The sequence below is a fragment of the Oncorhynchus gorbuscha genome, linkage group LG06, assembly GCF_021184085.1.
Source record: "Oncorhynchus gorbuscha isolate QuinsamMale2020 ecotype Even-year linkage group LG06, OgorEven_v1.0, whole genome shotgun sequence".
Classification (NCBI taxonomy): domain Eukaryota; kingdom Metazoa; phylum Chordata; class Actinopteri; order Salmoniformes; family Salmonidae; genus Oncorhynchus; species Oncorhynchus gorbuscha.
Window position 1 is genome coordinate 15,025,698 of NC_060178.1, and position 25,909 is coordinate 15,051,606.

At 42.7% G+C, this 25,909-nt stretch overlaps 1 protein-coding gene across 3 annotated transcripts; it reads right to left on the reverse strand.

Moving 5' to 3' along the window:
• Positions 1 to 91: 91 nt before the first annotated feature.
• Positions 92 to 12,513, reverse strand: LOC124037586 (bromodomain-containing protein 1-like). Of its 3 annotated transcripts, XM_046352436.1 has the most exons (13): positions 12,145 to 12,513; positions 9,413 to 10,785; positions 9,165 to 9,321; positions 8,529 to 8,660; positions 7,368 to 7,496; positions 6,917 to 7,229; positions 6,481 to 6,750; positions 5,832 to 6,329; positions 5,616 to 5,742; positions 5,273 to 5,403; positions 2,428 to 2,522; positions 1,937 to 2,085; positions 92 to 1,779 (listed from the first exon to the last, which is right to left on the reverse strand). In XM_046352436.1, the coding sequence occupies exons 2-13, from the start codon at positions 10,774 to 10,776 to the stop codon at positions 1,596 to 1,598; spliced, it is 3,549 nt and encodes a 1,182-aa protein (XP_046208392.1). In that variant the 5' UTR covers positions 10,777 to 10,785; positions 12,145 to 12,513; the 3' UTR covers positions 92 to 1,595. The 3 variants fall into 3 exon arrangements, with proteins under 3 accessions (XP_046208392.1, XP_046208390.1, XP_046208389.1); XM_046352434.1 differs by lacking the exon at positions 2,428 to 2,522 and having other exon boundaries at positions 12,145 to 12,506; XM_046352433.1 differs by lacking the exon at positions 2,428 to 2,522 and having other exon boundaries at positions 9,153 to 9,321; positions 12,145 to 12,504.
• Positions 12,514 to 25,909: the final 13,396 nt, after the last annotated feature.

Below are 25,909 nucleotides of genomic sequence, written 5' to 3' on the forward strand. Positions count from 1 at the left end.
GACTTTTGCCATGCCATAGCTCCACCTTGTGGTAGTCTATGTAATTGTCTCAGTTTCATTTCATCAAACAAAATCCATACAACACAGAAAATCAGTGATTCAATAACATTCTTTATTTTCAGTGTTTTATAAAAAAAATACTGGACTTTGCCAGCATCTACTCCATTGGCTATAATGTGGTTTTCCCAGAGAATAAGACTAGTAAAGTCTATTTATAGAACATCCATACAAAACTGTATTTTGGGATACAGGAAAAAAAAAAAAAAAAGAAATGTAAATTCTACCCACTGCTCCCCAGATCCTCCCAACTGAATAAAATGCCATGGATTCTATTCCCACCTTTAAGATTAGTGCCTCTGGTAAAAATAAAAAAAATGCAAAAAGGACCTCTACAGCTGGCTCCTAGTGAGCCATTAGTATCTCTTACGATTCGTTCTATATAAAGTAATGCATATACATTTCTCCTTTACAATAAATTACTACAGGCACATTCACCCATGGTCATGGTCCCTGTAACACAGTCAAAACCATTGTGTATGAAGACAAAGGTTTGCAGGTTGTTATTCCCCGATATATCTCTCTCACACACACACACAAAAGGCAACAAAAAATAAATGTTTATATGTATGAAAATCTGGGCAGCTGATTTTTGGTTGTGTGTGAATGATGCACTTTCAGCTTTTTAAACACTGAAAGCATCTGATGCATACAAGTATAAAGATTTATAAATATGTACAAAAAAAAACTAAAAACAAAAACCAAGTCCGGTAAAAACATTGTTTTTAAAAACATATTAATGCCAAGAGAAGCTTTCCATAAACTTCGATAACTTAAGAAACCGTTAAAAAAAGTAGCTCAAATAAAACAAACAAATAAAATGTTCAATCAATACAGTATATATATTTTTTCCCCCTGGTTGAGTGTTGTAGCCTAGACTTGCACAGGTTGTAGCACCAGCAAATATTTAATATGCACCATAGTGCTGCCATGAATCACCCCTGCAGTATAAATAGCAAGAAAGTGAACACGCAGTACCAATAACACATGAAAACAGAATAAATTAGTGTCAGGCCTTGTGAAAGGTATTCTCAGGGTTAAATCCAGGGTTGCTGTAGAGAGTAGATTGGAGTGAGGGTGAGAATCATGATGGCAGTGAAAGTTGCAGCAGTCTTGCAGCACATTACAAGACAGACTCAACTCCGGCACATTCATCACATTAGACCAGTGATTTTCACAAGTCAGTCCTTAGACGGCGTATGAAGGTTTTTGCAGCAGCCAATCCAATTACTTGAGTTTAGTTGCATAGCTCATAGATTCATTTGAATATACTGCAAGCTACAGTATTTAGAATGGAATAGATTAAAATGGAGCATACGCAGCGTGGAGTCATACCATTTACCCATGAGCAGCTCAGTTAATATAATCAAGAGACGAGGTGTAATGAAAACCTGCAACAAGAGACCGTTGGGCTGCTCCTTCAATACAGAGGAGACAGTAAACAATGATGGGTGTGAGGAATACCAGGGCTGCTGTGGAATATCAAGTAAACAGAGTTAAGGACTCCCTCTAGAGGTGAGGAGGTTGCATGACCAGATTCAGTCCACATCGCAGGGCTCGCTGCTAGGCCTGTCCCAGACCTGGCTCCAGTGGCTCATGGCTCGCTGGAAGGCGGTCTGCACAGCTTTACGGATGCCAGAGGAGTGGCCCTCCTTCAGTTTGAGCTTGTCCACGGTCTTATTGATACCAAAGGCAACCATCTTGGATCTAGGAAGCCATTGCCTGTCAAATAAAGTGACGTAGCATTAGCATTATGCTACATCATATTACCTCTACTACTGCTCCTCAAGAAAACTTGAACCTGGACATTTAAACTGTTGGCCACGTTAGATCATAATACAAGTGGCGAACCATTGAAGGGGAGGGAGCATCATCTCACCAGCTGTGCTTGTTGTCGAAGAAGTGGACGAGGAAGAGTTTCTCTTCGGACTTGTACAGCATCAGCTCTCCGACTCTGAGGATGTCCAGAGGGGACAGGGAGACCCCGTGGTGGTGACGCCCCGCCCTTAGCAGCTTCGGGTCTATGATCTGCATTGGGAGGGGGGGGGAGAAAAGTGATTGACTCTAGTGGTCTGAAAACAGAGGGGACGCAGTGAATCCTGGTGGTGCAGCAGTGGTTCAGATTGCTTGTCAGTTTCGGTCCACCAATCACACTAACAAACTACCAAATACAGATGCCATGCTACCCGAGTCACCCGGAAGGCTCTAAGCGATCTGTATTACTCCTCAGCGACTCCTAACACACTCATACCATCCACAACACATTGCAGCTTGCTGCATGGGTGAGCACAAACACGAGCTACACCACTTACGATGAGACGAATGGATGGGAAATGAGACCTATAGATAGATGGCCAGTCTCTCACTCACCAACACAGGGTAGGAGGGATATCCACTACATTTTGCCCAAACTAGTTTACGGGGTTCAGCACTAGAGGACATCCAAACATTTCCGCTGACAACTTCTACGGAAGCAGGAATAACGACAAGCAAGTTATGGGGGCGGGGGGGTTCCACTGCAAACAGACGAGAGAATACTATAAAAGCCATGCTCACACTGATAGGGAAATACAACAGTAGCAAACAAAAACGTACGTTCACACACAGGGAAATATTACAGGGCATCAAAACATTGAAATACAGTGAATCGTATGAATTATGAAACACCACAAGGTCGATGTAGAGGGTAACCATTCTGCAGTTTGAGACCAAGAAGAAGACAACCGAAAACTTCTGAATTATGTATAGGAAGTGGGATTGATTAGTCTGGACAGGGAGACCATTGCTGCCTTAGGGCATGTAAGCTCAGGCCACTGGGACATTAAAAAAAAATCCCAACCAAGGCCACAGTGTGCGAAGAGCCTCGGCTGTCTGCTGTCAAACGAGCTCATGTTCCATGCTCAAACAGTCTTGCCAAGAACACAAACTGTCTAAATCAAAATATGTACAGTACCAGTCAAAAGTTTGGACACACCAACTCATGCCAGGGTTTCTTTATTTTTACAATTTTATACATTGTAGAATAATAGTGAAGACAACAAAACTATAAAATAACACATATGGAATCATGTAGTAACCAAAATAAAGTGTTCAACAAATCAAAATATATTTTATATTTGAGATTCTTCAAAGTAGTCACCCTTTGCCTTGACAGCTTTGCACACTTTTGGCATTCTCTCAACCAGCTTCATGAGGTAGTCACCTGGAAAGCATTTTAGTTAACAGGTGTTCCTTGTTAAAAGTTTATATGTGGAATTTCTTTCCTTCTTAATGCATTTGAGCAAATCAGTTGTGTTGTGACAAGGTAGGGTTGGTATACAGAAGATGGCCCTATTTGGTAAAATACCAAGTCCATATTATGTTAAGAACAGCACAAATAAGCAAAGATAAATGACAGTACATCATTATTTTTAAGACATGAAGGTCAGTCAATCCGGAAAATTTCAAAAACTTTGAAAGTTTCTTCAAGTGCAGTTGCAAAAACCATCAAGCGCTATGATGAAACTGGCTCTCATGATGACCACCACAGGAAAGGAAGACCCAGAGTTACCTGCTGCAGAGGATAAGTTCATTAGAGTTACCAGCCTCAGAAATTGCAGCCCAAATAAATGCTTCAGAGTTCAAGTAACAGACACATTGCAACATCAACTGTTCAGAGAAGACTGAATCAGGCCATGATTGAATTGCTGCAAAGAAGCCACTTTACTTAATTTAATTAGGCAAGTCAGTTAAGAACAAATTATTATTTACAACGACGGCCTACCACAGCCAAACCCGGACGACACTGGGCCAATTGTGCATCGCCCTAAGGGACTCCAATCACGGCCAGCTGTGATACAGCCTGGAATCGAACCAGGGTCTGTAGTGACGCCTCTAGCACTAGATGCAGTGCCTTAGACCGCTGTGCCACTCGGGTGTTCCGAAATTCTATTAAAGGACACCAATAAGAAGAGACTTGCTTGGGACAAGAAACATGAGCAATGGACATTAGACCGGTGGAAATCTGTCCTTTGGTCTGATGAGTCCAAATGTGAGATTTTTTGTTCCAACCGCCGTGTCTTTGAGACGCAGAGTAGGTGAACGGATGATCTCTGCATGTGTGGTTCCCACCATGAAGCATGGAGGTGGTGTGATGGTGCTTTGTTGGTGACAACGTGATTTATTTAGAATTCAAGGCACACTTAACCAGCATGGCCACCACAGCATTCTGCAGCGATACGCCATCCCATCAGGTTTGGCCTTAGTGGGACTATTTTTTGTTTTTCAACAGGACAATGACAACACACCTCCAGGCTGTCTAAGGTCTATTTTACCAAGAAGGAGAGTGGTGGAGTGCTGCATCAGATGACCCGGTCTCCACAATCACCCAACCTCTACCCAATTGAGATGGTTTGGGATGAGTTGGCCTGCAGAGTGAAGGAAAAGAATCCAACAAGTGCTCAGCATATGTGGGAACTCCTTTAAGACTGTTGGAAAAGCATACCAGGTGAAGCAGGTCGAGAAAATGCCAAGTGTGCAAAGCTGTCAAAGGGTGCCTACTTTGAAGAATCTCAAATATTTTGGGATATGTTTAACACTTACTTTCTTGTTTACTACATGACTCCATGTGTTATTTCATAGTTGAGGTCTTCACTATTATTCTACAATGTAGAAAATAGTCAAAATAAAATAAACCCTGGAATGAGTAGGTGTGTCCAAACCTTTGACTGGTACTGTATGTTGTACCAATCTTAGAACTCGCTAACCAGTCGAGACAAAAAAATCCCCTCTACTTAACCTGGGTACCAGTCTGTGTTAATATTCCAATTATTGCCACTCCTTGTCATGCTAAACAAATGTTTAGTATATGGACACAGAGTACATGGAGTGGAATGTTAGCACAAAACTAGTCTGGAATTTCAGGCTACCCTCTACTTGCCTAAGCTGAGACTTGCAGTCCATTGGAAGCAAATACATGCACAGGATTCCTTGAGGTTTACTGGCCAATTCATTTTGGGAAAATTGTAGAATTCCAAATTACTCAGAATAAAGTTTAAAAAATAAACTAATACGAATACACTTTTGTGACAGGGCAATGGCAAATGACTGTTAGCTATTCCAGAAAGAAAAGATAAACCACTACCACAAAAACAGATACATGTATCATTCATAATGTAAGACCCATCCTAGCTTTAATCTCCTGAAAGTGTGTTTGTGCTAAGAACCAGTGTCTCACCTGCTGCAATCTTAGCGGCTTTGGTGAAGTCACCATTTCCGATAGAGGTGACGTGTGCGTTTTTGTCATCCACTGTGCTCCTACGCGCCATGGATGGCCTTCCTTTCCCACTTTTTGGCACGCTGACCATGCTGCAGGAAACAAAGGGAAACTAATGTGCCAAAAGTGGAGTGCAACATCCTGCCTTTGACCACAGATGGCTCTTAGAGCAGACACTGGATATAAATGCCAACATGGCACTGTGATGCAGGCCCACTGCCTATCCTGTACCTGGTACTACACAGTAGAGTGCTGCAGGCAGAGAGGCTGAAATATTGCTAATGTGCTTAGGTGACAGTCATACCTGGTGCTACACAGCACGCTGCCGCTAGGGGAGATGCTGGACTCTGAGGTGCAGCGCCTGCGAGGCTCCATCGGCCTAATGGGGCTGGTTTCAAGCTCCGGCTCAACAACAAATCCATTAGCTAGTCCTGGAGACAAGAAAAAAAATCTCCATTAGATTTTGCATGCCAAAAAAATTGAAATAATCAAAAAAATCATTAAAAACACTAGGCTTTACCTGTGTCAAGACGCTTGATGGGGGATTCCTCCTCATCCTGGTCACAGCCTCCACAGGCACTGTGGGTCCTCTTCCTGGGTAGGAGGAGAGTCTCCAGGCGAGGAATAACCACAGAGAGGAAGGTTTTGGTGCCCAGCAGCGGGGAGCCGAGCTGATGCTCAGCTGTCCTTGGGGGCTTCTGCGGGCTGGCATTCTTGGACTTGCGAAAGAGCACATTGGTCCGCCTGTTGCCCGTGCTAGAGGGCTCTGCGAGCGTGGAGGTGGCCCCAACACCAAGGTGACTGTCGGAGCCCAGCGGGTTAGAGATGTGCCCGTTGAGGGTATCCCGGGGTACTGAGGTAGTGGGCTTGACACCGTTGCACTTGAAAGTCTTCTGGCTCTTGTCCCCATTGGATTTGATGGGCTTGAGCATGGGAGGTTCTGAATGACTGTCTGAGTTCACAAGTGGCGGTGACGAGTTCAACGGCTCTAGTTTCGGTGGGAGCAAAGAATCCCCTTCTATACAACCAAGACAGAATCACAGAAGGAAATGAAAAAATCCTGACATGTAGAACAGGCAAGCTAATAGCCTACAGTTCATCAAATAAGACAAAGCAAGGAGAAAGCATTATTGAACAAATTATTTGCTTTTAGACCACCTGGTACGTACCCTCTTCTTGTGTGCTGTGTCGAATGGGGGGCAGTGGTTTCTCCCCAGTCTCTGCTGGTTTCGGTTCAGAGGGGGCGGCAGCGGGGTGTTGCGTCTTTAGGTATATCTCGCTGCGAACATCTGTGATGGTCTTTTTAAGCAGCTTCAGTCGCTTGCTGCGAGACGGACTGGACTTCATGGCACTGCTCAGGTCCAGCTTCTCCAGCAGCTCTTTCAGTTGCCCTTCTAAAGACATGTGCTGCCGGTTGGCTGGGTTTAGTATCTGGTCCACTGCAGGACACACAAAAAACAACTTGATTGGCTGAGCTCAGTTGTGGCCCCATTCCAAAATGCTATAGTATCATAAATCAATAGGTAGATTCAGCAAAGGGTATTTAGTTGATTTGGCTGTGGACCGATTAATATAGAAGTAAACATATGTAGAACATGTTCTTACCATCGTCCCAGGAGAAAGAGGAAGGAGCCTCCACCTTTGGCTGCTCAGGAAGGTGTATCCCACTGGCAAAGTCAAAGCCGATTCGCTCAGCCTCCCGACAAGTCTTCCTGAGGATGGCCCCGCCTCGGTCTTGCAGACGCAGACCGGCCTTGTGGAAGAATGTGTCCTTGGCGTTGTACTTCATGCAGTTGAATATGATCTGATCGAAGTCAGCCTCAAACTCCACCAGGCTCTTGTAGCCGTGGGCATCAATGCGCTTCCTCATGGTGGAGAAGTCCATTGGCTTCTTGATGTGGTCCAAGTAGTCAGGCACCTGAGAGGGATGGGGAGATGGAAAACAAAACATGATGCTGATAGAAAGGGTACCCAAAGAATGAATTAGAACCATATGGTACCATTTGTTTTCAATCTGTGGAAGTAACATTCTATTGTGGGGTGTGGGGGACCTTACCTCTTTAACGCTGACAGGCTGGGCAAAGATTTTGGCTGGGTCCTTCTCCTGAAGCTGGTCCAATACGGCCCGAAGTAGAATATTTAAAGGTGTGAGCTGTACCTCTAGAACGGACTGTTGGAGCTTCATCTGAATGGGGACAGGACAAAACAAAGCTGTAGCAGTATACTAATATTTACTAACGATTCCAACAACCGATCCTAAAAGCTGTTTCAACAACAAGCTAGGTTTCCATCCAATTGACGACAGACTTTCATGCAAATATTCTAAAATATGCGCATTTTCCCACCAGTGGTGTGTTTCCACCAAACAGACTAGTTGAGGATAACAATCAGCGCGTGATGTAGAGCACACAAAGTTAACCCGTTCACAAAGTTTTCATGTACCAAATAAAAATCTAAAGTTTGTGTTTTCATCGCATTTAACTCTAGCGATGGTTTTGTCACAAAAACTGTTGCATTATATAGCAAATGTGCCTTCTCTGGTCTTGGAACATGCACTCTAACCAAGAGCTTGCCAATACAGTGCAGGTAGGCTATGTATAAAGAATGCATACATAATGATATTAGTATGGATATGAGCGAAAATGTTTTATTTGTCAAACAGCAGTCAAGCATCATGTCACCAGAATTAGACCCTCAATACTTATTGGAAAGGAGCATCAAGACCACTGTGCACTTTCACCACCCTATGAATTTCAGTCATTTCATCTGTAGCCTAATAAACCGCATGCTTTCCGGAGTTGTAGTGGGGGGACCACACACACCATATCATCTTGTGACTCCAAGTTTACTTCGATATGGTAGTTTTTATATCAACATTTGTGCATAAAAATGCATTTGCATCAGCATTTCTCATAATTAATTTTAAAGACAAAAAGATCCTACCATGTCGAACAAACAAACGATCTGTCGGAATTTCTAAAATTGTACCGAAATGGCCGGTTTCCATTACAGCTGTCATGATTTTTATTTGTTGGTACTCAGTAGGACTTGACTCGCATAAAAACTTTACATGCAAACATGGTTACAGATTATTTCAAAAGGTGAGGAAATTCATTTTACCACAGTTTATTTATAGGAGGGCTCACAACTATCCATTGATATGCTGCAACGTTCTAATTTCACTACCGTGGAAAATAAGAAAACCAATTCTCTGTACCTCCGCTCTCTTTAGCTTCTCCCTCTTCCTGATCAGTTCTAGCAGTAGACGAGCTCTCTCCAGGTCTTGGCGTAGGCGGTGCCATTCCTTTAGCTGCTCCTTCATCGCTTGATTATCCTCCACCCTGCTGTCCTGTAACATCAGAGTCCAAAAAGGCATTTTAATGTACATTCACAAGACATACATCTCAGGTAAAGGAGGGGCAGAAACTTACATGGCGCTACCTTCAATGGACACTGGTGGAGAGCTGTTTTGAACATGGCTCTGACTAAAATAAACTGGGCTAATTTTAATTACATCTCTTTTTTTATAGTCTATATTGAAATGAATGGCCGATCTCAATTTGCATGTGTAATATTATGTAGTGTCATGTATATTATGCATTTTATTTGTTGTGTTTTGTTTCCTCTTTGGACCCCCCCCAAAAAAACATAATCCCAAAACTTTTGAGAAAATGGTGCAAACACAGGAAACTGCTCCATATTTATCAAATCAGCTATTAGCCTGCTTTATTTTTTATTTCCGAGCATCGGAGAAAGGTTTTAAAACACAAGAAAAGTAATTTTTAAAGCAGACACGATTCCCTATCTCGAGGATTTGGATGCCATGAACAATTAGACTGACCACTGGACTGACCAGCTGCTCTGGTTTGGGGACCTGGGTGTTAGCCTGAAGACGCCTGATCAGCGGAACGCCCTTCCTTGACTGTCTCTTCAGCATCCAGTAGCTCAGGACCCGCTCCACAAACACCTTCTTCTTCTGGACAGACACTTGATTGAGGATTGTGTCAAAACTGGGGGGGGCATATGTTAGCATTGGTCATTTAGGAAAATATTTAGAAACATTTGGTTGGTAGACAAATTAAGTAAAAATAATATGCCTACCTGCTAGGGGTTATACTAGGCCCAGGTGCAGCAGGAGCCTCTTCCTCTACCGCAGGCACCACCACCACTATCTTACTCTTCTTCAGCCACCCTTTTAACCTCCTCCTACCTCTTTTGTCACCCCTCTTGTGACAGACACCGTTGTTAGCGTGGCCTTCCTCGTAGATGGCAAGGGGTCGCCGGGTGCACCCTTTAGGAGTGTGAGCGCAGCAGAAGGCTGTCTTCTTCACAGAAAAAGTGGGCGAACCGGTCTCTGTGAATTCCTTGACAGGCTCCATTTTCATGTAGAGGCCAGCCTTTTGGGCACAGCTGACATGAAAGGCTGTGTAACAGTTAACCTTGTGGCACTGGATGCAGGCCCCGGCACCCTTCTCCTTGCAGAGGTAGCAGGTGAGTTTCCAGCGGGCGGGCGGTATATTGCTGACACCGTCGATGGGCTCGATGAAGACAGTGTCAGAGAAGCCCACCTCTGGTACCCACAGGGCACACACCACGTGGCCCCAGCGGTCATCGTCCGTCTTCTTCAGGGCGCCGCCCTTGTTGGGGCAGAAGACACACTCAGCTGGCCGTGAGGGGCACTGGAGGCAGTGGCGACACAACCACTGGCCCTCTGGGATGTAGGGAACACCGTAGCACTCCTGGTGCACGGCCATGTTGCAGGAGTCACAGAAGAGAATAACATTGCTGTCCTGGCCGTCTCCGTCCATGCAGATGCAGCAGACAGCGTCCTCGTCGATGAGGGACTGGGGGTCACTACGGCCCTGGCTGTCAAAGAAGGACTCCTTCTCAAAGCGGTCCATAAGAAACTCAAAGAGGTTCTGGGACACCTGGCTGACACCCTCACTTTTCCTCTTGTCGTTGAGCAGATCCAGCCAGGCGTAATCCTCCTCATCCATGTCGTATTCCACCTCCTCATCCAGCTCTTCGGCCGTCTTCTCACAATACATATAATAGATGGAGGGCCTCCGAGACACTGCGGGAAGGTTGTACTCCACAGTGCGGAACTTGGGTTCCAAAAGGGCGCTTACTTGAGGGTCAGCGCCATGTGTGGTGGTGAGGGCTGTGCTCCTCTTCTGCTGGTTGTCTTTGAGTCTCACCGAGCGCACCAGGACTAGCTGGGGCTTCTCGTTGTTCTCCTTGTTGCTGTTGCACTCCATGATCTCTTGGGCCGTGGGGTCATCGTCAGTGATGACATCCAACTTGTCATATATGCTGATCCTGTGCACGCGGCCATCTATCTCCAGGTCCACCATGCGCTGGGCCTGGGCGTAGGTCATGGTCTCCTTGTTCGGTGAGGGTTTGATGGGAGAGGGGGGCCTCTGGGGCGTGGACATGCGATTATGATGCCGTACTTTTTTCTTCATCTTTTAGACCTAAAGAGCCAGCAAAAAAAACGATTTAATTGAAATTTCACTTGGGGCAATACCAACCAAGATTGTAATAAATCATTAACCAGCCACAATTTCCATTTCTTGGTTTCAGTTATGTCTACTATTCTGACTTAAAATAAGGCTCTTAGTTAACAAGACAATGCCTAGTCCCGAATGTTGCGATATTTTCCATTGTGTACAGCATAACTGTGTACATTTACATGGATGTAGAACAAACTAAACGTTCCCTGTCTGTCACGCATGTTCAATCACATTATATTTTAACTTACTCTGACGATTTATTGTCCGTGGGGTTGCTCATTCAGCTGGTCGACATTCGACGAAATATCCACAGGGAAGTATTATTAAGCAGACTACAACATGTGGGTCTCTGTGTGCGGAAATAATGATGTTTGCTCATGACCTAAGGCACGTGCACAAGACGGAAGTACATGCAAGTGATGCATTTATACTAACCCAAGTCTAGCAGGTGTTTACATGGTTTTACGAATGTGCCAGAAATGTCAATGGTAATGCCTGCGCTATTAAAAGCCGGGTAAATAATACTTTCCTGTGGATATTTTCCCTCAAATTTCGACCAGCTGAATGACCAATCACACAAACAACCGGTAGAGTAATATCAAATATAATGGTAAGGCTACTTACATTCTTCTGGCTTGTAAGAAAATGTGTCAAGTTTCTGATCATTTTTCAGACAATACCAATAACTTGTATCAGTCTGATTAATTAGGCAACAATTTAGCTAGCCTGGGTAACGTTAGTCAACTGTCAAAAAAACAACATAGCTAGCTAATGGTAGCTAACTTACTAACTTGGCAATGCTAAGTTGTGCTAGTTAGCATTAGCTAGCCAACTGCTTTAAACAAGTCACAATTAGATAACTACTTTTAAAGTAATTGTAGGTGATGTTGTAGCTATTAGGCTAGCTGGCTAGAAGTTAATTAGTTAACGTGCGCTAGGCTAACTTAGCGTAAAGCCAGTTTGTGGCTAGCAAGTTAGCTAGATTCCGAGCTAATGTGGTAACTACTGAGCAAACTAACGTTAGCTTCAATTTGTTGAACGTTGAGCAAGGCATAAATATATGTATATGAAGCCAGGAGAGGGAGATCCCGTAAAAGCAGAAGCGCCAGCAGTCTCACTTCTAGAAAGAGTTAGCTAGCTAAGACAGTTCGTACACAATACGCCAAGAGGGAAATATGGCGTCGGACTAAACAAGAATCCGAGTCCATTCGTTAAAGTTATAATTTTCCCCACTAGCATGTATAATTAATTTATATCAATGATTTCAGGTCGGTCTAAAAAGCACGTGTGTGTGGGGATAGGAAATTTGGCTATACCTACCTTTGTATTTTCAGTAATTCTGCTTTTGAAAACAGCAGCACTTGTAAGCAATGGCGCCGAAATAGCCTGCGCAGAGCAGCAGCAGTATATCCACACAATCCTCTCATCCAACGGGCACCGCTCGAGCAGTTTTGAATTATAAATTTGAAAGATACCGAGAGGTATCCACGACGAGGGTCTAAATTCCAAATTCGATTCTATTTCAAACATAAATATTTCGGAAAAGCCACCAAATACCAGCTAATGTCCTTTTCCAACAGGGTAATAATCAGTAACTAGCAAGCTGCCCCTGGTTGCTTTTTCCCAACAACAATGCGGTTGTGCAATGTGCAGCGACTCCATAGAGATGGATAGAGCACGCTAGTGTCCAATCTAGTGTTAGCATGGGCAGTGCCTTCTACTCCAAGTTTTATTGGCGAATCGCAACCAACTGACAGGTGCATACGGCGCCACATACTGTACTGGATTGTGAGGCCGGTCACGATCTATCTATACCACTATATTCTCCTAACTAACCCTTAATTTCTAATAATATAAAATAATTCCCCTCAAGCCTCACTACTCCCATCACCCCCACCACAAATACCACCCACTCCACATTCCTTTCCAACCTCTCTGACCATGTCAAACAACCTCTCCATTTCTATGTTGTACATTTCACAAAATAATACTCAAAAATGTTCAACCGTTTCCTCTACCATACATCCATTACATTCCAGTACCAATTTCAAAGATGAATTAAATCCCGAATTCCCTTCTCATCCTACCTTTTCTTCTCATTATATGACACTATCTCCCATACAGATTTCCTTGAACTATAAAAATGTCTGCCCTTACTACTTTCATCCCATTGTCTGCCAGCAATCTAACATTTTTTTCAGGATCAATGTTTTCATCTCCCTTATACCCAACTGCACCTGTATATGCACAATATCATTTTTTCACTGCTCTTTTTGCTATTATATCTATGATATAATTTCCATAAACACCTGTATGAGCTGGAATTCAACAGAACAGAATTTCAATACCATTTATTTGTAACCCAAACAGCATCATCATTCTTTCTAACCATAAATCCTCACATTCTGAATTTCCAGATCTTAAACTACACTAAACTGATGCAGAGTCCCAACATATGACTAGTCTTCTTGGTTGCACCTCCTCTGTCCATTGCAATCCAACAATTATCGCAACCATTTCTGTTGAATATACAGATAAATCATTAGTCTCTTACATAGATTATCATCAAACTCAGGAATAAGTACTACTGCTCTTTGAACCTACTTTATACACTGCAAGACAATAATAAAACTGATTACTAATATATTGGTACACTATTGTTTCTACATTATCTTCTTCACACCATTGTTTATTTTCTTCTGTCATGCTAAGATCAACATGTGGTCTTGTATAAAACCATTGTGGCACATTTCCTATTGCCACAGAGTCCATAGTGGCATTTCCCCAGTACCTAATATGCATATCCTTGCTTCAGGTCCTGAGGTACAGGCAGTTCGAGTTGGGTATGTCATTTTAGGGGGGGGGAAATGGTATTATCCTTAAGAGTCTATCCTTACGGGATAGTGGCATTTCCCCAGTATCTAATTGTAAAGCCTCAACTGGTGCAATTTTAAATGCACATCCTGAGTGGCCTCACTTGCATCCTATCAAGGTGCAACAGCGATGTAAAAGCCGCAGAACCATATACAAAGCACCCATAATCTACGGACGATCTCATCAAAGTACGATAAATATTCAGTAAAAATTGCCTATCTGCACCCCCAATCACCACCAACTATTGTCCTCATGAGATTCAATACTTAAATTTAGTCTCAATACATGTAATATGTCTCCAGATTGACCCAAATACTTAAATGATGTGGGTCTCTGCGTGTGTCCCTTTCCATTCGTTCTCCATATAATAAAACACTGACATCTTCCTTAATATTTTTGTTAGCGAACAACATATGGCAAGATTTAGCATTCCTCTACTGCTTCCATTTTCTCTATTACATATGGTGTATTCCTTCCCCTTTTCCAAATGGCACCATCATCTGCATATAACACTGCCCCTATACCCTGTCCAATATTCCAAAAGATATCATCAATGTGAATAAGATAGGACTAACCTTGTGGAGTTCCATTTTCCACCTCATATTCTCTTAACTATGGGCAATGTCATTGAGGACAATTTGAAGTAGTCAACTGGGTGGGACTTCCTGTGTATCACATTATAGGAGGTTGGTGGCACCTTAATTGGGAAGGACAGGCTTGTGGTAAATGAGTGGAATCAATGCCATTCAATTTGCACCATTCCAGACATTATTATGCAACGTCCTCCCCTCAGCAGGATCACAATTCCATCCAAGTCATCAGCCAATTAGTTATAATTATGAGGAAACATTCCATAATTGCAGGTGGCAGTATGTCACCAATCTTTTTTTTAACTAGACAAGTCAGTTAAGAATACATTCTTATTTACAATGACAGCCTACCAGAGGACAGTGGGTCAACTGCCTTGTTCAGGGACAGAACAACAGACTGTGAAAATCAAACTGTACTTTTTGGTCTTAATTTAAGCGAAAATCATGAAGTTGTGAGGGTGAAGAAAATGGTCTGTTCGACAGTTCAAGCGACTGACTGATCCACAAATCACATTGCTTCATAAATAACTGCTGGCTATTATTTGTAGATCAGTCAAGCAGTCACCCACAATGCATCATGGATGTCACTGGTTACCACAGCAGCAAAGTTGTAAACCCAGCCTATTTCTTACATTTCTCTTCTCCAAAATGTTATTTTAAACCTAACCTTAAACCCAATCTCAACCACACTGCTATCCTTATGTCTAACCCTTACATTAATACCAAAAAGCACAATTTTACGATACACCCCATTTTTACTTTGTGGCTGTGGTAACTGGTGACAACCAGTAGGGAGCGCTTTCTTCTCGGGAGTAAGGCCACTGTGCTTGGTATGTCGATCATGGAAAAACCAAGTCCCACGTGGTTCACAAGAATTTCCCACAGCCTTGGGTGGCAGGTCGCCTATCCCAAGATTTGAATCCCAAATATGATAGGAAAATCAAAAGCCCTGTCCCTATAGTTTTTGACAACTGAGTTGCTTGTTGCAGATATTCTCCCCAATAATGTAAATCTAAATGCCATGATGTATATCTATAGTTTAACTGTCCTCAAACAACAAATCAAGCAAAATTGCTTTTAATCCCCTGTAGTAGTCACGCAAACACACAGTTGATATTGGTGTTGCAAATGCCTGTACGGCAAGAATTAAGATTCGTATTATTTTATTATTTAAAAAAAAAAATTATGAGTGGTCCTTCTGTAGCTCAGTTGGTAGAGCATGGCGCTTGTAACGCCAGGGTAGTGGGTTCGATCCCCGGGACCACCCATACGTAGAATGTATGCACACATGACTGTAAGTCGCTTTGGATAAAAGCGTCTGCTAAATGGCATATATTATTATGAGTGTCTTTTTGGACTCGTCTCCTTCGATCCTTCTGTGCTGCACCGTGCACCTTCCCACTCCCACACAGACACCAAGCCCCCCCCTGCACCATAAAGACGAAAGATCTCTTCTTCCTCTCTGACAGCAAGCAGTTTCAACTCGCTATTTACATTTGATGTTTGGTCCAACAGAATCAGTCGAATCCTCTTGTATCTATACACTTTTTATGTCTCAACTGCCAAAATGTAAAATAGAGCAGAACCTACTAAAACAGGATTAGCCTATCAATTAACATTATTGAGGAAATGAAGGTTCAGTTTCTTTCGCGCGCAGAAAACGTAAACAAACCAAATAAATAGATATCTATCGTGAATGGCCATAAATGGGAAAAAACATAGAGGTATGACATTTAATATATATCGCCCCGCCCTACGGGTGTTCAGTATTTCCACCCCAGTATTTCTACTTGCACATCGTCATCTGCACATCTATCACTCCATGTGTTAATTTGCTCAATTGTAACTACTTCGCTACTATGGCCTTACCTCCTCACGCCATTTGCAGACACTGTATATATACCTTTTATATTGTGTTATTGACTGTACGTTTGTTTATTCCATGTGTAACTCTTTATTGTTGTTTGTGTCGCACTGCTTTGCTTTATCTTGGCCAGGTCGCAGTTGTAAATGAGAACGTGTTCTCAACCAGCCGACCTGGTTAAATAAAGGTGAAATGAAGAAGAAGAAAAATCCTCCGATGCAAAGAATTGTTAAGAATATATTAATTCCCAATGATGGCCACCATGTGGCACTATAACAGAATAAAAAGGTATCCATTCTCTTTGAAATTAACCATCCCATTGTAAACTAGGACCAGAGTTGGCATTCATCAAAGAACCAGAACAAGGAATTTTTCAATGTGGACAAATTGACAGATGCTACCTTTCACATAATCTTAACTCCAATCCACCTGGTAATGATGCATTTTGTGAAATACCTGCTAGTTACACAGTGCTCTGATTCGTCACCAACGTAATCTAAATGGAATTCATTCAGGTTACAACAAGTTCCTCTGCACTATTCATAAAAGAAAGATGACACCTGCTCTACAGAGAGAATGTTCACAAAAGGAGGTATTGAAAGGGCAAGGAACAACGTGTTCCCTGATTCTGGGACAGAGCACAGGGCTCGTGTGTGTTTTCTATGGTCTGACTGCCAGTGCCGTTGTGGTGCAGGTGGTCAATTAAAGTCAGGATGACCATGGAAACAACACTGGCTTACCAATACCAAGGACATTTACATGACATTCTTTCCCGTTGCAATTTTACAAGCTGTTTAATTAATCTTTCAATAAGTAGGTAACCGGCTCGAAATAGAAGCAGAACAGGAACAAAGGAAAGAACATTTATTAATGCAGACCCAGAGTTTATTTGTAGGTTTTAATGTTGTTTTTACTGGCAACTGGGAAATTGCATCAACGTGATTAAAAGGGTTTAAAATAGAAACAAATGTATGTAAACAGAAGATGATGGAAATGTTGTTCTGACTGGGGGTGTGTCAGGCTTGTTGCCATGGTGTGTCTGGATGTTTCAGGAAGAGAACTTCTCATTTTCCTTGTTTGTTTTGAAGGAGCAGAGTGATTCGAGAGGTAGTGCTGATGCATACCAAAGAATCTCCTGGCGTGAATGAAACTCCTGAGTTGAGAGAGGGGCTGGGGGTCAGGATGGGGGCAACCTGAGATGAACTCCCCAGCTCTCGTTGGCCTTAGCTGGTGATGATGGTAGCGGGACAGAGGCCAGTAAAACAGCAGGCCCTGTGCTTCCAGTTAGCCTCCTTGACCTGTGATGATCACAAACACACAGCCCCTTCCGCTCTAATGTGCTCTCTCCCTTCTTCCACCTCCATCAGCATTATTCAACTCTATATCACTGTCAATAAAGGCTAACAAAGTAAAGCTCTTTCAAAGTCAGGCGGAGAAAATAACAGCTATGGTTTACTTTGATGACAGAAAAGTATGGTTTTGTATGTCAAGGGGTTTCCATACTTCCTCAGCTGAATGGTGTCACTGTCGGATATAAAACCACCCAATGTTTATGTTAGAGGTTCCTACATTGGAAGATCTAAAGCAGATCTAATTGGATCGAGAATCTGTTGGGCAATGTTTGTTCAGTTGACTTTCATCTTGTCTTTGAACTACGAATTCTCATTGATCAACAGGTGCACAAAGGATCGGTCGCAATGTGAACCCGATGCTGTCGTTTGTCTTGGATATCCTTGCTTGGTTGTTTTCCTTGAGGTCTGTTTACAATAAACCTTGTACCCACAAGACCGAGAGGGACAACCACTGTACTTAGGAAGAGGGTAGGTTAGAGAGATAATTGTATTACTTTTCTTACAAGCATTGGGTAGACCAGTACTCTTTTCCACAGTACTTTTCTGTGTGATCTTGGTAACTCTATTTCCAGGCCAATATTGATTCATCTGGTTTTTGTTTAATTGGGAAGGAAGATCTGACAAAATAGGTTTTCCTATTTGAGAACATAATGGGCTCACACAGCAGAAGAATTTGACATGCACAACCACACCAACCTGGCTTCTCAGTGGGTGCTCACCAGTGGAGGCTGCTGTGGGGAGGACGACGTAATAATGGATGGAACGGAGCGAATGGAATGGCATCAAACCATGTTTGATGTAGTTGATACCATTCCGCTCCAGCCATTCCCACGAGCCCCTCCTCCCTAATTAATGTGCCACCAACCTCCTGTGGTTCTCATTATAGCAGAGAAATGACTGTTTTCATAGATTATGACCATTTTTGTTTTTATTTAGACTGCTCTGTGAAACATTCAGTGTGATTTCAATGTTCTTTAAGATGAAATGTAATAACATGTTTTTCACTCAACTGCACAACCTGTTTTTCATCAAAACCTTTTGACAAAACAGACACTGTGATATACAGAGGCACTATTGAAGGCATTAAAGCACTCCTTATACCATGAGAAACAAACCCGTTTTAGTGCTTGATCCTCACTAGTTGGCGCATTGGTACTTTTCTTAATGCAGTGTAAGTGAGGTGTGATTGTCTTGAATGGGAGCAATAAATGGTTTGCCAAACACACTTGGCCCCGAGAGTCCAGCCACCTGTAGCTGATATTCCTCTCCAGAACATGTTACTGCAGTAAAAAAAGAACATAAATCAATAACATTTGACAATGATACATCAGTGCTAACACTCAACTGCAACAAGTGTTCAACATTCTACACAATTGATCCTACACACACAAAGTCATTGTCATTGTCATAATCCCCTGCAGGGGCAGATTGGCTATCTGGCAATTCTGGAAAATTCCAGATGGGCTGAACCTTTTTATATAAAAAAAATCAAACAATGAAAAAGGTGACTGGTGGCTCATGGGCCTGTTAAGAGTTTTTTGTTATTTGTTATTTCTCTGTTATACTTATCTATAATGGGCCTTTGGCTGATCAGTCACAGTTGCCATGCCCTAGCTCAAGACCAAACGTTTTAAAAGTAGCCTACATAAAAGTAGACTAAAATTCCAATCTCAATCAAAATGCAACAGCTGTTTAGCGTATTGGTTGGCTGCCTTTAGAACCATGTGGAGCATCGCTCGGAAAGAAATCATTCATTAAAATAATTCAAAATACTACACCAGAGAGTGTGATTTGGCCACAAAGGATCATTAGCTTCTTTTAAAAATGAGCTGTGGATTGTCTTAAACTTGCGCGCGCGGCAAATAGTTGATTGTTGAGTTGCATTGAAAATCAGTTAAATAGGCCTATCGCAATATTTCAAAATACTACAATCATAGGAAAAACATAGTTTAGAAAGAAAATGGCTATTCCTGAAAAGAAAAGACCAATCTGCCTCAAGTTATAAAAATACTCAACTCCCAATTGAGCAAGCATTAGCCTGTCCTATTGGCACCAGCGGAGAGCGGCCATATCAATATCCCCGGTGAGTGCGTTCATATTCACTGTCTTTATCATTGGATCAGTACCACTGTCTTGGATCAGTACCACTGGAACGTTTCTTTCCTCCTCCAGGCTAGATGGGCGTCATATTGTACAATTTGTGTTTCCCCTTTTCATAAGCCTAGATTAGATGGTTACATTCAAGACAAGCTTGTTTTCACTGATCAGTTTGTCAGTGTTAGCTAAGTAGGCTACAATTTTTTGTTGTATTAAAAAATATGTTGCTTATGTCTCCAGTCATATAGTGTAGTAGAATTGCATGAAATGTGTTTATAAAAGACCACAATTTTTCACAATGCAAAGAAAGTAGATAAAACATCTCTGATTAGGCCATGGTCGAACTAGCGCATTTGGGCTCCATAGCTTTAACATCCCACCACTGATGGGCCGGCCTGGTTTTCTGACAGGCTGAGCAGAAGTCATGCAAACTCACATTCAAAGTCAAATTCGGGCATCAGCAAAGAGACCTGCTTCGATGCTGTCATCATGGATTGTAATAAAATACGTACAAAAGAGTAAGAGATAAGAATAACAATAGCGTGGCTATATACAGGGGGTACCAGTACAGAGTCGATGTGCGGGGGCATCGGTGTCAAGGTAATTGAGGTATTATGTACATGTAGGTAGAGTTATTAAAGTGACTATGCATAGATAATAAACAGAGAGTAGCAGCAGCGTAGAAGGGGGGGGGGCAATGCAAATAGTCTGGGTAGACATTTAATTAGCTGTGGCTTGGGGTAGAAGCTGTTTAGAATCCTCTTGGACCTAGACTTGGTGCTCCGGTACCGCTTGCCGTGTGGTAGCAGAGAGAAAAATCTATAACTAGGGTGCTGGAGTCTGTTACAAATTTTTAAGGCCTTCCTCTGACATCGCCTGGTATAGAGGTCCTGGATGGCAGGAAGCTTGGCCCCGGTTATGCACTGGGCCGTACGTACTACCCTCTGTAGTACCTTGCACTCGGAGGCTGAGCAGTTGCCATACCAGGCAGTGATGCAACCAGTCAGGATGCTCTTGATGGTGCAGCTGTAAAACATTTTGAGGATCTGAGGACCCTTGCCAAATCTTTTCAGTCTCCTGAGAAGAAATAGGTTTTGTCGTGCCCTCCTCACGACTGTCTTGGTGTGCTTGGACCATGTTAGTTTGTTGGTGATGTGGACACCAAGGAACTTGAAGCTCTCAACCTGCTCCACTACAGCCCCATCGATGAGAATGGGGGCATGCTCTGTCCTCCTTTTCCTGTAGTCCACAATCATCTCCTTTGTCTTAATCACATTGAGGGAGAGGTTGTTGTCCTGGCATCACATGGTCAGGTCCTCATGTAATCAAAGTGTCTGCCCAGTACTTGTGCCGTCGCTGGGACCTGCTGTTGTGATGAGCGTGCCACTCTCCTCTCCCCCATGCGCTCAAGGGGAAAAAAGGCACTCTGATCATATAACATTTGAAATGCAATTGCACAAAAAAAATACACCTTTTCAAGTTTGTCCCCTTGTCCCTGTCGAATAAATGAGGGTTTCACCTTTCTGTAGGTTCACTTTTTATTTCTCAACTATCATTATATACAACCAATGTTATATTATATTGCTTTGCGATATGGAGCGACGCGCGTGCCAAATGTGCACTGGCCTTTCCGTGGGCATAGCCCTGTAGGTCTCATGTGTAGTAGCCTACAACTGCAAAGCGTCTTTAGGACATTACATTTACTGTTGGATGAATACATGGCTACTAGCAGTGGGTATTATATTTAGCGTTATCTACTTAATAACTCAAAATATTCTAGTGGGCTGGTGTGGATAAAATGCCAGGGCTGAATTATTGTCCTAGTCCTCCCCTGTTCCCATGTCTACTCTAAATGCATGACTGAATGCCTACTCAAACTCGGGAGGATGTTTTTTGGATGAAATGCTGCCTGCCAAGTTCTTGTTCTTGGCCATGGATTAATTTACGCATGTAATGTAGTGGGTGTCTTTGGCACCTTGGACCCACTTACTATCCCCCCTCTGCCCACACACACACACACACACACACACACACACACACACACACACACACACACACACACACACACACACACACACACACACACACACACACACACACACACACACACACACACACACATGCACACACAAACAAGCAAAAATACAGGAGGAAATGAAAATTCCATTCTTTCCAAATTGATGTTATGTAACCATTCTTGTGTGCTGAAATCTCCAGAACAACTAAAACAAAAAAGAGAACCAGTGATGGTTAGGTTTAGTGTTAGAGAACCAGTGATGGTTAGGGTTAGTGTTAGAGAACCAGTGATGGTTAGGGTTAGTGTTAGAGAACCAGTGATGGTTAGGGTTAGGGTTAGTGTTAGAGAACCAGTGATGGTTAGGGTTAGTGTTAGAGAACCAGTGATGGTTAGGGTTAGTGTTAGAGAACCAGTGATGGTTAGGTTTAGTGTTATAGAACCAGTGATGGTTAGGGTTAGTGTTAGAGAACCAGTGATGGTTAGGTTTAGGGTTAGTGTTAGAGAACCAGTGATGGTTAGGTTTAGTGTTATAGAACCAGTGATGGTTAGGGTTAGTGTTAGAGAACCAGTGATGGTTAGGTTTAGGGTTAGTGTTAGAGAACCAGTGATGGTTAGGGTTAGTGTTAGAGAACCAGTGATGGTTAGGGTTAGTGTTAGAGAACCAGTGATGGTTAGGTTTAGAGAGAACCAGTGATGGTTAGGGTTAGTGTTAGAGAACCAGTGATGGTTAGGGTTAGTGTTAGAGAACCAGTGATGGTTAGGGTTAGTGTTAGAGAACCAGTGATGGTTAGGTTTAGTGTTAGAGAACCAGTGATGGTTAGGGTTAGTGTTAGAGAACCAGTGATGGTTAGGGTTAGTGTTAGAGAACCAGTGATGGTTAGGTTTAGTGTTAGAGAACCAGTGATGGTTAGGGTTAGTGTTAGAGAACCAGTGATGGTTAGGGTTAGTGTTAGAGAACCAGTGATGGTTAGGGTTAGTGTTAGAGAACCAGTGATGATTAGTGTTAGGAACCAGTGATTTAGGTTTAGTTTAGAGAACCAGTGATGGTTAGGGTTAGTGTTAGAGAACCAGTGATGGTTAGGGTTAGTGTTAGAGAACCAGTGATGGTTAGGGTTAGTGTTAGAGAACCAGTGATGGTTAGGTTTAGTGTTAGTGATGGTTAGGGTTAGTGTTAGAGAACCAGTGATGGTTAGGTTTAGGGTTAGTGTTAGAGAACCAGTGATGGTTAGGGTTAGTGTTAGAGAACCAGTGATGGTTAGGGTTAGTGTTAGAGAACCAGTGATGGTTAGGTTTAGAACCAGTGATGGTTAGGGTTAGTGTTAGAGAACCAGTGATGGTTAGGTTTAGTGTTAGTGTTAGAGAACCAGTGATGGTTAGGGTTAGTGTTAGAGAACCAGTGATGGTTAGGGTTAGTGTTAGAGAACCAGTGATGGTTAGGGTTAGTGTTAGAGAACCAGTGATGGTTAGGTTTAGTGTTAGAGAACCAGTGATGGTTAGGGTTAGTGTTAGAGAACCAGTGATGGTTAGGGTTAGTGTTAGAGAACCAGTGATGGTTAGGGTTAGTGTTAGAGAACCAGTGATGGTTAGGGTTAGTGTTAGAGAACCAGTGATGGTTAGGTTTAGTGTTAGAGAACCAGTGATGGTTAGGGTTAGTGTTAGAGAACCAGTGATGGTTAGGTTTAGGGTTAGTGTTAGAGAACCAGTGATGGTTAGGGTTAGTGTTAGAGAACCAGTGATGGTTAGGGTTAGTGTTAGAGAACCAGTGATGGTTAGGTTTAGTGTTAGAGAACCAGTGATGGTTAGGGTTAGTGTTAGAGAACCAGTGATGGTTAGGTTTAGTGTTAGTGGTAGAGAACCAGTGATGGTTAGGGTTAGTGTTAGAGAACCAGTGATGGTTAGGGTTAGTGGTAGAGAACCAGTGATGGTTAATGTTAGTGTTAGAGAACCAGTGATGGTTAGGTTTAGGGTTAGTGTTAGAGAACCAGTGATGGTTAGGTTTAGGGTTAGTGTTAGAGAACCAGTGATGGTTAGGTTTAGGGTTAGTGTTAGAGAACCAGTGATGGCTAGTTACGATTAGGGTTAGAGAACCAATGATGGCTAGTTAGGGTTAGAGAAGCAGTGAGGGCTAGTTTTTAGTTAGTGCACCATTTGTAGACTACATTTATGGACATGTCTACTGGGTCTTGCAGGGTTTGGGTCCACCTTCTCTCTTGTTCACTACATTTCTACTGGGTCTTGCAGGGTTTGGGTCCACCTTCACTCTTGTTCATTACATTTCTACTGGGTCTTGCAGGGTTTGGGTCAACCTTCTCTCTTGTTCATTACATTTCTACTGGGTCTTGCAGGGTTTGGGTCCACCTTCTCTCTTGTTCATTACATTTATACTGGGTCTTGCAGGGTTTGGGTCCACCTTCTCTCTTGTTCATTACATTTCTACTGGGTCTTGCAGGGTTTGGTTCCACCTTCTCTCTTGTTCATTCAACTTATCCTTGCTTATACACATGAACAGAACAAGGATTTGTCCAAAGTAAACATGACTAAAGGGATCCTAGAATCCCATGTTCAATGTCAACGTGTTGAGATGATGATATACCGACGAGGCAAATCACAAGCCTAGTGATGACGGGTAAAGACCAGTTTTTATTGATAGAGATTGACTCAAGGCTGTGGCCTCTTACACAGCTTGGAAACCGAAATCCGAGTTGGGTGTATTACTCATTGATGCTAAAACGTCACTGCACTGAAAGCTGAGGATGACTCACAGTTTCCAGCCTGTTTCCAAAACAGAGCATAAAGCAAGACAATGATGAGATCACCTCTCTTTGACCATGCTTAAGGTCAATACACTTCTGTGTTATGCCCATTGAACCTTCTCCTTAGACTTTCCAACACACACACAAACACACATATCACAAAAAGCCTGATATACTGTATCTGCTGGACAGCGACGCTGTTGGTGGAACATGACAGAGAAGATGCTGGCTCTACTGATCTCAAGAAATGAGGGAGAATGGTAGTCACCTGCTCAGGGTGACACCGCACTTTTTATACCCACATGGTGCCTCCTAATGCCACAGAAATAAACACTAGCATCAGCTCTGGCTGTATTCCTATTCATGAAATCTAACCAAGGATATAAATCCAGATTCGGAACTGAGTGAGTGCTAGAGAGAACACAGAATTATCATGAGTAACTGGAAATATCAAATGTTATTTGTCACATGCGCCGAATAAACCAGGTGTAGACTTTACCGTGAAATGCTTACTTACATGCACTTTCCAAACAACGGAGAGTTAAAAAGTATGAATAAAAAATGTGCTAATAAACAGAGTAGCAGCAGCGTGTGTGTGTGTGTGTGTTGGAGTCAGTGTAAAATGTGTGGGTAAAGTCAAAGAGCCTGTGCAAGAATGTCAGTGCAACAAAAAAAAGGGGTTCAATGCAAATAGTCTGGGTAGCCATTTGAATAACTGTTCAGCAGTCTTATGGCTTTGGGGAAGGAGATGTTCAGGAGCCTTTTGGTCCCAGACTTGGCGCTCTGGTACCACCTGCTGTGCGGTAGCAGAGAGCACAGTCTATGACCTGGGTGGCTGGAGTCTTTGACATTTTTTTAGGGCCTTCCTCTGACACCGCCTGGTATAGAGGTCCTGATTGGCAAGGAACTCAGCCCCAGTGATGTACTGGACCGTGCGCACCATCCTCTGTAGTGCCTTGCAGTCGGATGCCAAGTAGTGTCACGCCCTGACCTTAGTTATCTTTGTTTTCTTTATTATTTGGTTAGGTCAGTGTGTGACAAGGGTGGTTTGTTTAGTTTTTGTATTTTCTAGGGATTTTTGTATGTCTAGGGGGTTTTCTAGTCTAGGTGTTTATATGTCTATGGTTACCTAGATTGGTTCTCAATCAGAGGCAGCTGTTTATCGTTGTCTCTGATTGGGAACCATATTTAGGTAGCCATATTCCTTGGTTATTTTGTGGGTTGTTATTCTATGTTTAGTTGCCTGTTCTGCACTAGCCATATTGCTTCATGGTTCGTTCTGTTGTTTTGTTTAGTTCTGTTCAGTGTTCTCTCTTTTATTAAAGGGTTAGGCTTACCACGCTGCGCCTTGGTCTCCTCACTATGACGAACATGACAAATAGTTGCCATACCAAGCTTTGATGCAGCCAGTCAGCATGCTCTCGATGGTGCAGCTGTATAACTTATTTTCTATTTTTTATTTTACCCCCTTTTCTCCCCAATTTCATGGTATCCAATTGTTTGTAGTTACTATCTTGTCTCATCGCTACAACTCCCGT

Coding starts and splice junctions, on each gene's coding strand:
- LOC124037586 (XM_046352436.1), bottom strand. CDS start 10,776: ATGAAGAAAAAAGTACGGCATCATAATCGCATGTCCACGCCCCAGAGG. Junction 9,322..9,412: donor CCTAGTATAACCCCTAGCAG/GTAGGCATATTA, acceptor TGCCCCCCCCAG/TTTTGACACAATCCTCAATC. Junction 2,523..5,272: donor AGCCGCTAAGATTGCAGCAG/GTGAGACACTGG, acceptor CTGCTTCCGTAG/AAGTTGTCAGCGGAAATGTT.